The 16,389-nt window shown below is 34.7% G+C and overlaps 1 protein-coding gene across 1 annotated transcript in view; it reads left to right on the forward strand.

The window, feature by feature from the left end:
* Positions 1-48: 48 nt before the first annotated feature.
* The window catches only part of Rpb8 (DNA-directed RNA polymerases I, II, and III subunit Rpb8), a 47,317-nt gene continuing 30,976 nt past the window's right edge, over positions 49-16,389 (forward strand). Inside the window, exon 1 of the mRNA XM_076412889.1 lies at positions 49-193. Within this exon, the coding sequence (XP_076269004.1) occupies positions 121-193 (73 nt within the window). The 5' untranslated portion in view covers positions 49-120. The remainder of the gene's footprint in view (positions 194-16,389) is intronic.

Genomic DNA, 16,389 nt, shown 5'->3' on the forward strand with positions numbered 1-16,389 from the left:
TCGCGAGATCTGACGTTTCGCTTGAATAAAAGAAGAAAAATTTGACATAACGAAACGTCAGTGTTCGTGCCGGCATCGTTGTTGTCATTGTGCTTGTGCTTGTTGTGTTGATAGTTTGCGATGGCCGGCGTTCTGTTCGAAGATATTTTCAACGTGAAAGACATCGATCCCGAGGGGAAGAAATTCGATCGAGGTAAGTGGTTTTTGTTTTATTCTACGTTGTCAAAATGTACGCTCGGACTCGGCGTGTGTGGTTTTGGTTGAGGTTAGGTACGGTGTTTTGGCTCGAAAATGTCGATTTTTTCCGGAAAATCCGATAGGTAATCCCGTCTGGGGTGTCAGCCGCGAAGAAAAATATCAATATACGGGCGAACAGGAAGTGTCAATACCAAACAACGCGAGAAATTCTCAAAAGATCTCAAAACAAAATTTCGATACTCTCCAAATCGATGGTTTATTTGGTAACTAAAAGTTCGATATTCTCAAATGTAACTATCGGTCGTAAAAAATACTGATATTTTTCGAAAAAAAAGGATATTTTTTCGACTTCCCTGGTCTCGCCCGTTGCGCAATTCGGGGCAGCCATCGATTGATACATCTGCGCCCACGTAGGGCCGTCAGTTACGCCGCCCTTCCAGTCGCCAAAATAAGAAATATCGTTATCGACCGTCTCACTAACCATCCCCACTACCTCCCCCAAGTGGGGGCGTAGTGAGGAAGGACGTGGGCGTGGCGGGCTGACCTTGATCTTGAAAACCTCGCGTTCCGGGGAGAGGGTTGATCGAGAGACGGACCCGAGCTGCTTTGATTGATATTCGCCTTTTCCGCGACTATGTTCATTTGTAAATGATACCTTAAAAATCACCGTGGTCCGGTAGATTGAATATATAACGCTGGCGCGCGAGTCCCGAGTGTGAGTTTTAATAATAAGTTAAGTAAATGCCTAACATTAATTCAGAGCAATGCCATTTCTTATTTAATGAAACAAAAATGTAATACATAACATGATTTACTTTAAGACATAATACTCTGTGGCCATAACATTCAGTAACCATAACATTCAATGATCTACCGTGTATCTTTTCTCAGGTTTATTTCTAAAGAAGTAAATTACATAAAATGTTTTACATAATACATTTTGAAGAATTTTGCAGACGTTTGAAAAGCGAACAACTTTTACAGGCTCTTTCGATTACATGTTGGAACTTCTCTAACAGCATTCTATCTCTTTTTAAATGGAATAAAATGAGGAACTATAAAGGAAAATATTGTCTGATTGTCAAACGAATTTACAACTTTTGACAGGCACATATTTGTCACGTGTGTCATTACTGTTTTGAATTGACTATATATATTAATCGGCTTAGCGAAAATCTTGCCTCCCCTTTTGAAGAAAACGGGGTCACCTAGGGGCGTTAAATTTTGCACGGTTAAGACTTATATCGAGGAAGAATTTTTAAACCTAATATTTTTGTGTAATATGCCCTACAAATAAATATAATCCAATAAAACGAAAAACGCCTAAATCAAGCAATCAGGAACAGCCGGTAGCCGTTCGGGCTGAGTTTAGCTCGCCGACAGTAACGTACTGAGATCGAATCTCGCTAGGGGCTAAAGATTTTTTTAAAGTTTATCAAATATAATAAAGCATAGTGTTCCTTAAAATTATCTTATGATACTTTGTTATGATGTTCAGTATTAATTTACACTTATTAATTAATTTGTTGATTATTGAAAGTTAATCGAAATTAGATTTAATTAAATGCAATTCAAAATCTATTAGTGAGTGTTATTTCTTGAGATAGTTTGCATATATTTTAATGTTTTAATATACAGACATTTATATTTTAATTCATTTTTGGGTCAAATATATTTTCGGTCTTATATTGAGAATTCTGTGAATACCAGTTTTAGTAACATATAATTTTTAAATGAGTCCTTTTACTCTGTCATGAAAGAAACATGATTAAGTATAACTTTTTTTTAATAATTTACATCCACAAAGTAAATAGCCGGGCGGTATATATGGCAACATCGACTTTTATCTTTTTTTGTTTGCCGCGAAATATGTTGCGCCGACCAAGATACGAATAGTGACGCGAGTAGCCGAATCTTCGGACTCCGATGATTTTTAACGTACCCCCGCCAGCTAGATGGGAGCGCACGTTCTTCAGTCGATCTCCTAGAGCCGCGCTGACCTAGACCCGGTGACCTTGGCCGCGAGATGGCGTTACGGGTTTGGGGCTCTATCGATCGTCGTCGGGGGGGAGATATGCGCGCGTGGGGAGAAACGTTCGCCCGGAAGGGTCGGTGTGGGGGGGAATTGCGCATCAGTTTGCCCCCTCTTTCTTCTCGTCGTCTCACCGCTCCCCCCTCCCCCCGTTAACATCGGCCACCTGCCCGGCGGACCGACTCTCATTTGTTTTGGCAACGTGAGCGTGTTGTGGTGTGGTGTACGCGATACCGGAGCGTCCGCTGGGGCCCCGTTCGGGGCTTCTTTGTTGTCCAGGTGAGTGTGGGGCGTGGGAACGGGGTCCGGGAAGTGCGGGATCGATCCGAGCGGGCGGAAGGGGATAACGTTGCGCAACCTCGGCCGGTGCGGTAGGGGTTGTTTTGGTCGTGGGGGGATTTTGCGCCGCTGGAGGCTAGAACGATCGTTCCGGCCGGACCGTGCGCGGCTACGTTTTTTCTTCCTTCGTTTGGGTTTGTCGTCTTATTTACAAACATGCCGGCGCGTCAACAGCGACCATGCGAAGCTCGCGTTTCGTTTCTGTCGGCAGGAAAACGTGGCCAATCACCAAAGACCCCGGAAACAGTGCGCCCTGCGTCATTCAACCGCTAATGAGCGGGTACCCCGCGACCCACATCTAGATCAGTCGCAGAAAGTGTCCCCGTCCATCTGGCAACGCCGTCCTTTTACTGCGACGCAGCCGGTGACTGACGTCAATGGCGAAAAGGGCATCCCGCGGGTCTTCCCGGCTTGTCCCGGTAACGTCCCAACGTGCCGACGCCCCGGTACTCCGAGGATAGGACGGGAAAACGAAGTGCGTCGCCGTCCGATCGCAGGAGGCCCGGATTTTCTCTCCGGCAGGAAGGTTCGGCGGACCCATCGCCGAAAAGCCGGCGACCTTGGTTGTGCAACGGCAGCGCGCGCCAACCTATTACGTAAACGGTCGGGGGGCCTTGATGGGGCTCCCGACGCGGAATCGCGAGAAGGAGCAGGTGGCAACGCGGCGACGCTCGTTTGTTTTGGCATGATGCGAGCCGGCGAGATAGGTCGGTCCGCCGCGCGCGTTCTTGTTTTGTTTTCGTGTGACGGGGAACTGTCGAAAAATCGACGGATTCTTCTCGAGAAAATGTCATACTGGCACTCTCAATTGTAACCGACGGTTATGATCGATCGCGACGTTCGAAAAACGGATTTATTGTTAATTTAACCACGACGTAAGTAAAACGTATTCATTTTTTCTCAACCAAACAAAACGTAATCGCCTTGTTCCTCTATCTATTGTTTTCTGTTTGCGACAGTCGCTTAACGTGTCCAGGTTAGGGCAAGGAATAAGAAACAACTGACGTTATACATTTTTTTTATTGTCACAGCCTATTTGGTGATATATAGGCTGTTTATTACTGAAATATAGTATTATTATTTACTTTTGTCCAGAAAAGCTGCATATTTCAAATGTCATCTTCACGTATGAACGCTGACTTAAATATTTTTAACATTCGAAGTAATTTGGTTATGTTTGTCGTTTTTATTGTTTACATGTCCGCATTTTGTTGAGGCATAAGTTAAGCCAAGGTTTCTGTTTGAAAGATAATTAATCACAATGCGATTTTACAATTATGAATATTTTAGAGCGATTAAGGGAATTAAAAGTTAACTCAAAATCAATAGATACTTATTATGTTGCTCATATTTACTAATATGCCACTCGTCTTTATTGAATAACTGAAAATAATATAAATAAAAGCTTTTAACTGAGTTGTTGAAAACATTAATGAAAACGAAAGTAACAAATAAATATAAAAAATAATATTTGTGGTGTCACACATCAATATATTGCATTGCAAAGATATTTAACATTGCATAGACTATTTTTTATTTATTATAAAAACATATTCTGTAACAATAATACTTTTTCGATATTCACTTGACGTAAACATTAAAATTTAAAAATATAATGTTTGGTGTATCACTTTCAAGTAGTTTTTATTAGGAATTTCAATTGTTTGGTGTCGCCCATCACACCATTCGAAATTTTCTTTTGTTTTTTTTTTAATCTAGTAATATTTATCTATTTGTCCTGTTTGTTACGTGCTTTACGTGGACATCGGCAACATCGCATCTACAGATAGGTTAGTGGCAATCGTCCGCGGTAGTAACATTTATTTTTTTCCTATTTTCCATACCACGGCCTTCTCGATATATCCTTACCGTCAGTTAATTTGATCAGGAATAAATGGCAGTTCGCGGAATATTTCTAATTGGGTTCGGTATTTGTATGTTATTCGCATAGTAACGGATGTAAACAAATATATATTTTTCAGGCGGTATTTCGTTTTTATCCCGTTTGATTCGTTTGTTTACTTGTTCGGTAATTAATAAAGCTTGGATTTTTGGCCGTGCATTCTTATCGGCACAGTGCCGATCGGATCGTAGTTGGCTTGTTAGTCGAAAATACTACATATTCGCATATTTAGTATTAAAAATTGAACCGATCCTAAAAAATAAATAAGGAACTCTTTAAAAAGTAAAGAACAATCAAACTTAGATTTTTAACAGAAGAAAAACGTTTTTAAATAAAATATGTACGTAATAATAACCCTTGTAATAATTAAAAAATAATAAATAAACAAAAACCTTATTTATTTAACCTACTGTAGGAATGTTCGTCTGGTCGGTCGGTCGAAATTTGTGGCTGCCGATGCGATTGTTTGTCCGAACACTACTATTTTTGGAAGGAATTTGCACGAGAACTAAAAACACTGAATAAAAATTTGTTTATTTGGTTATTGAAGGATGCATTTAGTCGACGGGAGAATGGACAGGATATTAGGTTAGGTAGAGGAAGTACGGTAGCGCCGTGGAAGTGGTACTGTTACAAGGGGGTAGAGAAAAGACAGCAAGACGTCGTCGCGATGGTTTTTTATAGCCGGGCACTGCATGGTACCAATCCATCCAACTTGTAGCTGAATGCGTGGTAGTCTAATGGATCGGGGCGGTCGCCACACTGTCAGCGGTTTAGTTTGAAGTAGGGTCCGAGCATCAATCAAGCTTCGAAGCAAAGCATCATAGAGTAATATATATAGAGTGTTAACTTAACGCAAATAATTTTAAAATTGTTTTGCTTAGCAGGAAGGCGCTGAGAACGTCATTTCGCTGAATTTCATTGGTTAGTTTAAATTACCATTACAGGCACCTGTAATGAGAATATTTTATAAGGAGGGCATTTTATTGGTCGACGATTTCATACGCATCACGTGACTAACCTCTGACGTCACATTCTACTGACCAATTAAATTTCAAATTAAACGAAAATGTAATTTTTCAAAACCATTTATTAATATAAAATTCTATAAAAATAGAAATATTATACAATATCAAAAAGCTAAAGCATAAGAATGGATATATATATGATGCATATAAATAAAAAATAATTAACTGCGGATATAAAAGTGGCTGCAATCTAATTGAAAACATAACATAACTCAATCAAAATTGTCTATAGCTCTTTTTCCTTATTTCATATTTCCTTAGTGCTAGCAATTCAAATAACGTGTATTAAGGTTTCTACCTTTTCGTTCCCTCATAGTGAAAACAAAGCAGCATTGCTGAAAGTCTGTGTCTGTTAATATTTTACTTATTTATTATTATTACAATGTTATTGCGAAAGTTATGGAACAAATAAAATGTTCAAAAACAGTTCAATCTTAGGATATACGTCAAAATGGAGAAAACACACCAAAAGTAATAGTTTAAAGAGAAGCAACAAAAAATTAAAATATATGACATATTTCAAAATTACTGCTGTGCTTTTATTATGGTAAAATCGAGGAGTTAAAAAGACAGCTTAAGCATCTATTAACAATATAATAAAACAAGCATGATAATCTCTTGTCTATAAAATCAAGCTTATATTGTTGGTTTGTAAATTGTATTATACTATTTTGTATTAATGTATTTTATTAACATCCCTGTTGAAAAGGTTTTCTCGGTTAAGGAACCTTAAGCCAAAATATTATTTATAAGTCTCTTAACCAATATAAATGTGTTTCAAGTAAATGAACCCCTTCAAAATAATTAATTTTTAAATTGATGGCACTTTACAAACAACTTTTAAAAGGGTTACAAAAACTTTTCGTGTAGTATAATTACATTTACCTTCAGTGTAATTTTGTCATTGCCTCATTTGGACACATCTTGGTTTTAAAGTGTGGGTAATATTTTCATGATTCCACGACAATTTCATTTGATTCAATATGTGGTGATAGAAAGGTAGACGTTACTCTATGTGGCCATATTGTTCAACCATCTGATCTACGGTGTATCTCCTTTATCAGCAACTTGCCAGTGGTGGCCTAATGTTTAATTTTGAAATATCTAGACCTCTTTGTGGGTTATCACAAATTTACACTATTTAAATCCTGTGTTTGCCAGCAGAGTGTGAAGGTATGATTTACATCCCGCAAAGAGCCGTATATGCCTAAGTTTTATATGGATACTTTCCAGACTATTAGTTATTTCTGAAATAATTGTATAAAATTATGTTTATATATACACATATAATGTAACATATGTTGTAACAACTACTCACTGTTTTTATATATCTCATAAATTTTATATCGAATAGAACTAACATCAGAGTATGTAGATGCTTTCTTTTCAGTGAATCCAACATTATATTGTTTTTCGATTTTTTGATAGATTTTATTACAAATATTCCGCGAACCTGCAAAATAATAAAAATATTGAATGAAAACCCCAGAACTTAATATTCAACAGTATCCATACGTATAGTTCTAACGCATTTTAGTGGTATGAAGGGGCCCCAATTATCTCCTTCCTGTTATTTATTGGTATCGGCATTTTCAATCAGAGTAATCCTAAATATTAAGTAACGATTTAAAATTTATCAAAAAAATAATATAACGTTTGCCGGTTTGTAACCTCTTAAGTTTGACATCACTAATGTTTTGAAGAATTTTGCAGATATTTCCATATTTTCGCCGGCCTCCCACAGAATTGTGTCTCTTCTTAATTAGAATAAAATGAGAAAGAGAATGTTACCTGATGTTAAAAGTAATTTCCGTTTGGGGTAGGCAATACATTATACATTTTTTATCTTCTTCTATACCATTATTCGATGTTCTGTAGTTGAAATTCGCCTGCTACGGGTTCCCGCGCGCCACGTATATCCTTGAACTTGCCTTCTTTCTGTTGCCGATCGCGGATCGGCCGTCGTCATCGCCGCGGAGTGTCAAGTTCAAGGTCAGCGCGTCCTAACTGTACATCTCCCGGCCGGAGTCGCGGGTTTTCGCGCGACGAACGCCGAGGCTGGTCGCCGCGCGCTCCACTCTGGTCCAGGTGGCCGTGGTTCTCTGTGTCCGCGGTGCGCCTCTGTTTGTTCTCTGGCGCGTAATATAACGAAAGCAGCGGCTGTGACGCCGAAATGGACAATTAGCGATTTCCTATCGCGGTAATCCATAGTAACCGCGGCCGGGTGTAGTCCGAGGTCTCGTGTGACATTTTTTGAACGGGTAAGTAAAAAACAGCTGAACCGCCATCAATCGTTTAGTTTAGCCCCTTAATTTTGCACATTGTTTTTGTGAAAATTATATTTACTCCCTGCTGTCATTTATGTATCTTCAAATAATAAACAGGTCAATGAAAATTACAGCGATTATGAAGAATTTTACGCTGCATCGAATGGTAGTATAATGATCTTTATACAGCCTTTAATTTTTAAGTTATGCAATGAAAAGTGTATTTTCAAGAAATTCGCGAATTTCGGTTTATGTCCCTTATCTTAAGAACTATAAATGTTAGGCCGATTTAACACGGATTTTCGTTTCTTTCACCTCGAAATACATCTATTTTGAGAATTTTATCTTTATCTGAGAGGTAAAAAAATTTGGTAATTTTTCCATATATATAGTCGTGAAAATTTGCGATTTTTACCCATTTTGAAGGTTTTTGTTGTCATTTCTGTCCAAATAATGACAGGCCAATGAAAATTACAGCGATTATGAAGAATTTTACGCTGCATCGAATGGTAGTATAATGATCTTTATTCAGCCTTTAGTTTTTAAGTTATGCAATGAAAAGTGTATTTTCAAGAAATTCGCGAATTTCGGTTTATGTCCCTTATCTTAAGAACTATAAATGCTAGGCCGATTTAACACGGATTTTCGTTTCTTTCACCTCAAAATACATCTATTTTGAGAATTTTATCTTTGTCTGAGAGGTGAAAAAATTTGGCAATTTTTCCATATATATAGTCGTGAAAATTTGCGATTTTTACCCATTTTGAAGGTTTTTGTTGTCATTTCTGTCCAAATAATGACAGGCCAATGAAAATTACAGCGATTATGAAGAATTTTACGCTGCATCGAATGGTAGTATAATGATCTGTATACAGCCTTTAGTTTTTAAGTTATGCAATGAAAAGTGTATTTTCAAGAAATTCGCGAATTTCGGTTTATGTCCCTTATCTTAAGAACTATAAATGCTAGGCCGATTTAACACGGATTTTCGTTTCTTTCACCCCAAAATACATCTATTTTGAGAATTTTATCTTTATCTGAGAGGTGAAAAAATTTGGCAATTTTTCCATATATATAGTCGTGAAAATTTGCGATTTTTACCCATTTTGAAGGTTTTTGTTGTCATTTCTGTCCAAATAATGACAGGCCAATGAAAATTACAGCGATTATGATGAATTTTATGATGCATCGAATGGTAGTATATTGATCTTTATACAGCCTTTAGTTTTTAAGTTATGCAATGAAAAGTGTATTTTCAAGAAATTCACGAATTTCGGTTTATGTCCCTTATCTTAAGAACTATAAATGCTAGGCCGATTTAACACGGATTTTCGTTTCTTTCACCCCAAAATACATCTATTTTGAGAATTTTATCTTAATCTGAGAGGTGAAAAAATTTGGCAGTTATATATAGTCCTGAAAATTTGCGATTTTGAAGGTTTTTGTTGTCATTTCTGTCCAAATAATGACAGGCCAGTGAAAATTACAGCGATTATGAAGAATTTTATGCTGCATCGAATGGTAGTATATTGATCTTTATATAGCCTTTAGTTTTTAAGTTATGCAATGAAAAGTGTATTTTCAAGAAATTCGCGAATTTCGGTTTATGTCCCTTATCTTAAGAACTATAAATGCTAGGCCGATTTAACATGGATTTTCGTTTCTTTCACCCCAAAATACATCTATTTTGAGAATTTTATCTTAATCTGAGAGGTGAAAAAATTTGGCAATTATATATAGTCGTGAAAATTTGCGATTTTGAAGGTTTTTGTTGTCATTTCTGTCCAAATAATGACAGGCCAATGAAAATTACAGCGATTATGATGAATTTTATGATGCATCGAATGGTAGTATATTGATCTTTATACAGCCTTTAGTTTTTAAGTTATGCAATGAAAAGTGTATTTTCAAGAAATTCACGAATTTCGGTTTATGTCCCTTATCTTAAGAACTATAAATGCTAGGCCGATTTAACACGGATTTTCGTTTCTTTCACCCCAAAATACATCTATTTTGAGAATTTTATCTTAATCTGAGAGGTGAAAAAATTTGGCAATTATATATAGTCCTGAAAATTTGCGATTTTGAAGGTTTTTGTTGTCATTTCTGTCCAAATAATGACAGGCCAGTGAAAATTACAGCGATTATGAAGAATTTTACGCTGCATCGAATGGTAGTATATTGATCTTTATACAGCCTTTAGTTTTTAAGTTATGCAATGAAAAGTGTATTTTCAAGAAATTCACGAATTTCGGTTTATGTCCCTTATCTTAAGAACTATAAATGCTAGGCCGATTTAACACGGATTTTCATTTCTTTCACCCCAAAATACATCTATTTTGAGAATTTTATCTTAATCTGAGAGGTAAAAGAAATTGGCACTTTTTCCATATATATAGTCGTGAAAATTTGCGATTTTTACCCATTTTGAAGGTTTTTGTTGTTATTTCTGTCCAAATAATGACAGGCCAATGAAAATTACAGCGATTATGAAGAATTTTACGCTGCATCGAATGGTAGTATAATGATCTGTATACAGCCTTTAGTTTTTAAGTTATGCAATGAAAAGTGTATTTTCAAGAAATTCGCGAATTTCGGTTTATGTCCCTTATCTTAAGAACTATAAATGCTAGGCCGATTTAACACGGATTTTCGTTTCTTTCACCCCAAAATACATCTATTTTGAGAATTTTATCTTTATCTGAGAGGTGAAAAAATTTGGCAATTTTTCCATATATATAGTCGTGAAAATTTGCGATTTTTACCCATTTTGAAGGTTTTTGTTGTCATTTCTGTCCAAATAATGACAGGCCAATGAAAATTACAGCGATTATGATGAATTTTATGATGCATCGAATGGTAGTATATTGATCTTTATACAGCCTTTAGTTTTTAAGTTATGCAATGAAAAGTGTATTTTCAAGAAATTCACGAATTTCGGTTTATGTCCCTTATCTTAAGAACTATAAATGCTAGGCCGATTTAACACGGATTTTCGTTTCTTTCACCCCAAAATACATCTATTTTGAGAATTTTATCTTAATCTGAGAGGTGAAAAAATTTGGCAGTTATATATAGTCCTGAAAATTTGCGATTTTGAAGGTTTTTGTTGTCATTTCTGTCCAAATAATGACAGGCCAGTGAAAATTACAGCGATTATGAAGAATTTTATGCTGCATCGAATGGTAGTATATTGATCTTTATATAGCCTTTAGTTTTTAAGTTATGCAATGAAAAGTGTATTTTCAAGAAATTCGCGAATTTCGGTTTATGTCCCTTATCTTAAGAACTATAAATGCTAGGCCGATTTAACATGGATTTTCGTTTCTTTCACCCCAAAATACATCTATTTTGAGAATTTTATCTTAATCTGAGAGGTGAAAAAATTTGGCAATTATATATAGTCGTGAAAATTTGCGATTTTGAAGGTTTTTGTTGTCATTTCTGTCCAAATAATGACAGGCCAATGAAAATTACAGCGATTATGATGAATTTTATGATGCATCGAATGGTAGTATATTGATCTTTATACAGCCTTTAGTTTTTAAGTTATGCAATGAAAAGTGTATTTTCAAGAAATTCACGAATTTCGGTTTATGTCCCTTATCTTAAGAACTATAAATGCTAGGCCGATTTAACACGGATTTTCGTTTCTTTCACCCCAAAATACATCTATTTTGAGAATTTTATCTTAATCTGAGAGGTGAAAAAATTTGGCAATTATATATAGTCCTGAAAATTTGCGATTTTGAAGGTTTTTGTTGTCATTTCTGTCCAAATAATGACAGGCCAGTGAAAATTACAGCGATTATGAAGAATTTTACGCTGCATCGAATGGTAGTATATTGATCTTTATACAGCCTTTAGTTTTTAAGTTATGCAATGAAAAGTGTATTTTCAAGAAATTCACGAATTTCGGTTTATGTCCCTTATCTTAAGAACTATAAATGCTAGGCCGATTTAACACGGATTTTCATTTCTTTCACCCCAAAATACATCTATTTTGAGAATTTTATCTTAATCTGAGAGGTAAAAGAAATTGGCACTTTTTCCATATATATAGTCGTGAAAATTTGCGATTTTTACCCATTTTGAAGGTTTTTGTTGTTATTTCTGTCCAAATAATGACAGGCCAATGAAAATTACAGCGATTATGAAGAATTTTACGCTGCAGCGAATGGTAGTATATTGATCTTTATACAGCCTTTAGTTTTTAAGTTATGCAATGAAAAGTGTATTTTCAAGAAATTCACGAATTTCGGTTTATGTCCCTTATCTTAAGAACTATAAATGCTAGGTCGATTTAACATGGATTTTCGTTTCTTTCACCCCAAAATACATGTATTTTGAGAATTTTATCTTTATCTGAGAGGTGAAAAAATTTGGCAATTATATATAGTCGTGAAAATTTGCGATTTTGAAGGTTTTTGTTGTCATTTCTGTCCAAATAATGACAGGCCAATGAAAATTACAGCGATTATGAAGAATTTTACGCTGCAGCGAATGGTAGTATATTGATCTTTATACAGCCTTTAGTTTTTAAGTTATGCAATGAAAAGTGTATTTTCAAGAAATTCACGAATTTCGGTTTATGTCCCTTATCTTAAGAACTATAAATGCTAGGTCGATTTAACATGGATTTTCGTTTCTTTCACCCCAAAATACATGTATTTTGAGAATTTTATCTTTATCTGAGAGGTGAAAAAATTTGGCAATTATATATAGTCGTGAAAATTTGCGATTTTGAAGGTTTTTGTTGTCATTTCTGTCCAAATAATGACAGGCCAATGAAAATTACAGCGATTATGAAGAATTTTACGCTGCAGCGAATGGTAGTATATTGATCTTTATACAGCCTTTAGTTTTTAAGTTATGCAATGAAAAGTGTATTTTCAAGAAATTCACGAATTTCGGTTTATGTCCCTTATCTTAAGAACTATAAATGCTAGGCCGATTCAACATGGATTTTCGTTTCTTTCACCCCAAAATACATCTATTTTGAGAATTTTATCTTAATCTGAGAGGTGAAAAAATTTGGCAATTATATATAGTCGTGAAAATTTGCGATTTTGAAGGTTTTTGTTGTCATTTCTGTCCAAATAATGACAGGCCAATGAAAATTACAGCGATTATGAAGAATTTTATGCTGCATCGAATGGTAGTATATTGATCTTTATACAGCCTTTAGTTTTTAAGTTATGCAATGAAAAGTGTATTTTCAAGAAATTCGCGAATTTCGGTTTATGTCCCTTATCTTAAGAACTATAAATGCTAGGCCGCTTTAACACGGATTTTCGTTTTTTTTCACCCCAAAATACATCTATTTTGAGAATTTTATCTTAATCTGAGAGGTAAAAAAAATTGGCACTTTTTCCATATATATAGTCGTGAAAATTTGCGATTTTTACCCATTTTGAAGGTTTTTGTTGTCATTTCTGTCCAAATAATGATAGGCCAATGAAAATTACAGCGATTATGAAGAATTTTACGCTGCATCGAATGGTAGTATATTGATCTTTATACAGCCTTTAATTTTTAAGTTATGCAATGAAAAGTGTATTTTCAAGAAATTCGCGAATTTCGGTTTATGTCCCTTATCTTAAGAACTATAAATGCTAGGCCGATTTAACACGGATTTTCGTTTCTTTCACCCCGAAATACATCTGTTTTGAGAATTTTATCTTAATCTGAGAGGTAAAAAAAATTGGCAATTTTTCTATATATATAGTCGTGAAAATTTGCGATTTTTACCCATTTTGAAGGTTTTTGTTGTCATTTCTGTTCAAATAATAACAGGTCAATGAAAATTACAGCGATTATGAAGAATTTTACGCTGCATCGAATGGTAGTATAATGATCTGTATACAGCCTTTAGTTTTTAAGTTATGCAATGAAAAGTGTATTTTCAAGAAATTCACGAATTTCGGTTTATGTCCCTTATCTTAAGAACTATAAATGCTAGGCCGATTTAACACGGATTTTCGTTTCTTTCACCCCAAAATACATCTATTTTGAGAATTTTATCTTTATCTGAGAGGTGAAAAAATTTGGCAATTTTTCCATATATATAGTCGTGAAAATTTGCGATTTTTACCCATTTTGAAGGTTTTTGTTGTCATTTCTGTCCAAATAATGACAGGCCAATGAAAATTACAGCGATTATGAAGAATTTTACGCTGCATCGAATGGTAGTATAATGATCTGTATACAGCCTTTAGTTTTTAAGTTATGCAATGAAAAGTGTATTTTCAAGAAATTCGCGAATTTCGGTTTATGTCCCTTATCTTAAGAACTATAAATGCTAGGCCGCTTTAACACGGATTTTCGTTTTTTTTCACCCCAAAATACATCTATTTTGAGAATTTTATCTTAATCTGAGAGGTGAAAAAATTTGGCAATTATATATAGTCCTGAAAATTTGCGATTTTGAAGGTTTTTGTTGTCATTTCTGTCCAAATAATGACAGGCCAGTGAAAATTACAGCGATTATGAAGAATTTTATGCTGCATCGAATGGTAGTATAATGATCTGTATACAGCCTTTAGTTTTTAAGTTATGCAATGAAAAGTGTATTTTCAAGAAATTCGCGAATTTCGGTTTATGTCCCTTATCTTAAGAACTATAAATGCTAGGCCGATTTAACACGGATTTTCGTTTCTTTCACCCCAAAATACATCTATTTTGAGAATTTTATCTTAATCTGAGAGGTGAAAAAATTTGGCAATTATATATAGTCCTGAAAATTTGCGATTTTGAAGGTTTTTGTTGTCATTTCTGTCCAAATAATGACAGGCCAGTGAAAATTACAGCGATTATGAAGAATTTTATGCTGCATCGAATGGTAGTATATTGATCTTTATATAGCCTTTAGTTTTTAAGTTATGCAATGAAAAGTGTATTTTCAAGAAATTCGCGAATTTCGGTTTATGTCCCTTATCTTAAGAACTATAAATGCTAGGCCGATTTAACATGGATTTTCGTTTCTTTCACCCCAAAATACATCTATTTTGAGAATTTTATCTTAATCTGAGAGGTGAAAAAATTTGGCAATTATATATAGTCCTGAAAATTTGCGATTTTGAAGGTTTTTGTTGTCATTTCTGTCCAAATAATGACAGGCCAGTGAAAATTACAGCGATTATGAAGAATTTTATGCTGCATCGAATGGTAGTATATTGATCTTTATATAGCCTTTAGTTTTTAAGTTATGCAATGAAAAGTGTATTTTCAAGAAATTCACGAATTTCGGTTTATGTCCCTTATCTTAAGAACTATAAATGCTAGGCCGATTTAACATGGATTTTCGTTTCTTTCACCCCAAAATACATCTATTTTGAGAATTTTATCTTAATCTGAGAGGTGAAAAAATTTGGCAATTATATATAGTCGTGAAAATTTGCGATTTTGAAGGTTTTTGTTGTCATTTCTGTCCAAATAATGACAGGCCAATGAAAATTACAGCGATTATGAAGAATTTTATGCTGCATCGAATGGTAGTATATTGATCTTTATACAGCCTTTAGTTTTTAAGTTATGCAATGAAAAGTGTATTTTCAAGAAATTCACGAATTTCGGTTTATGTCCCTTATCTTAAGAACTATAAATGCTAGGCCGATTTAACACGGATTTTCGTTTCTTTCACCCCAAAATACATCTATTTTGAGAATTTTATCTTAATCTGAGAGGTAAAAAAAATTGGCACTTTTTCCATATATATAGTCGTGAAAATTTGCGATTTTTACCCATTTTGAAGGTTTTTGTTGTCATTTCTGTCCAAATAATGACAGGCCAATGAAAATTACAGCGATTATGAAGAATTTTACGCTGCATCGAATGGTAGTATAATGATCTTTATACAGCCTTTAATTTTTAAGTTATGCAATGAAAAGTGTATTTTCAAGAAATTCGCGAATTTCGGTTTATGTCCCTTATCTTAAGAACTATAAATGCTAGGCCGATTTAACACGGATTTTCGTTTCTTTCACCCCGAAATACATCTATTTTGAGAATTTTATCTTAATCTGAGAGGTAAAAAAAATTGGCACTTTTTCCATATATATAGTCGTGAAAATTTGCGATTTTTACCCATTTTGAAGGTTTTTGTTGTCATTTCTGTCCAAATAATGATAGGCCAATGAAAATTACAGCGATTATGAAGAATTTTACGCTGCATCGAATGGTAGTATAATGATCTTTATACAGCCTTTAGTTTTTACGTTATGCAATGAAAAGTGTATTTTCAAGAAATTCGCGAATTTCGGTTTATGTCCCTTATCTTAAGAACTATAAATGCTAGGCCGATTTAACACGGATTTTCGTTTCTTTCACCCCAAAATACATCTATTTTGAGAATTTTATCTTAATCTGAGAGGTGAAAAAATTTGGCAATTATATATAGTCCTGAAAATTTGCGATTTTGAAGGTTTTTGTTGTCATTTCTGTCCAAATAATGACAGGCCAGTGAAAATTACAGCGATTATGAAGAATTTTATGCTGCATCGAATGGTAGTATATTGATCTTTATATAGCCTTTAGTTTTTAAGTTATGCAATGAAAAGTGTATTTTCAAGAAATTCGCGAATTTCGGTTTATGTCCCTTATCTTAAGAACTATAAATGCTAG

This window comes from Rhynchophorus ferrugineus, unplaced genomic scaffold (genome assembly GCF_030347505.1).
Source record: "Rhynchophorus ferrugineus isolate W39M unplaced genomic scaffold, kcgeb_rfMv2 rfM8, whole genome shotgun sequence".
Classification (NCBI taxonomy): Eukaryota; Metazoa; Arthropoda; class Insecta; order Coleoptera; family Curculionidae; genus Rhynchophorus; species Rhynchophorus ferrugineus.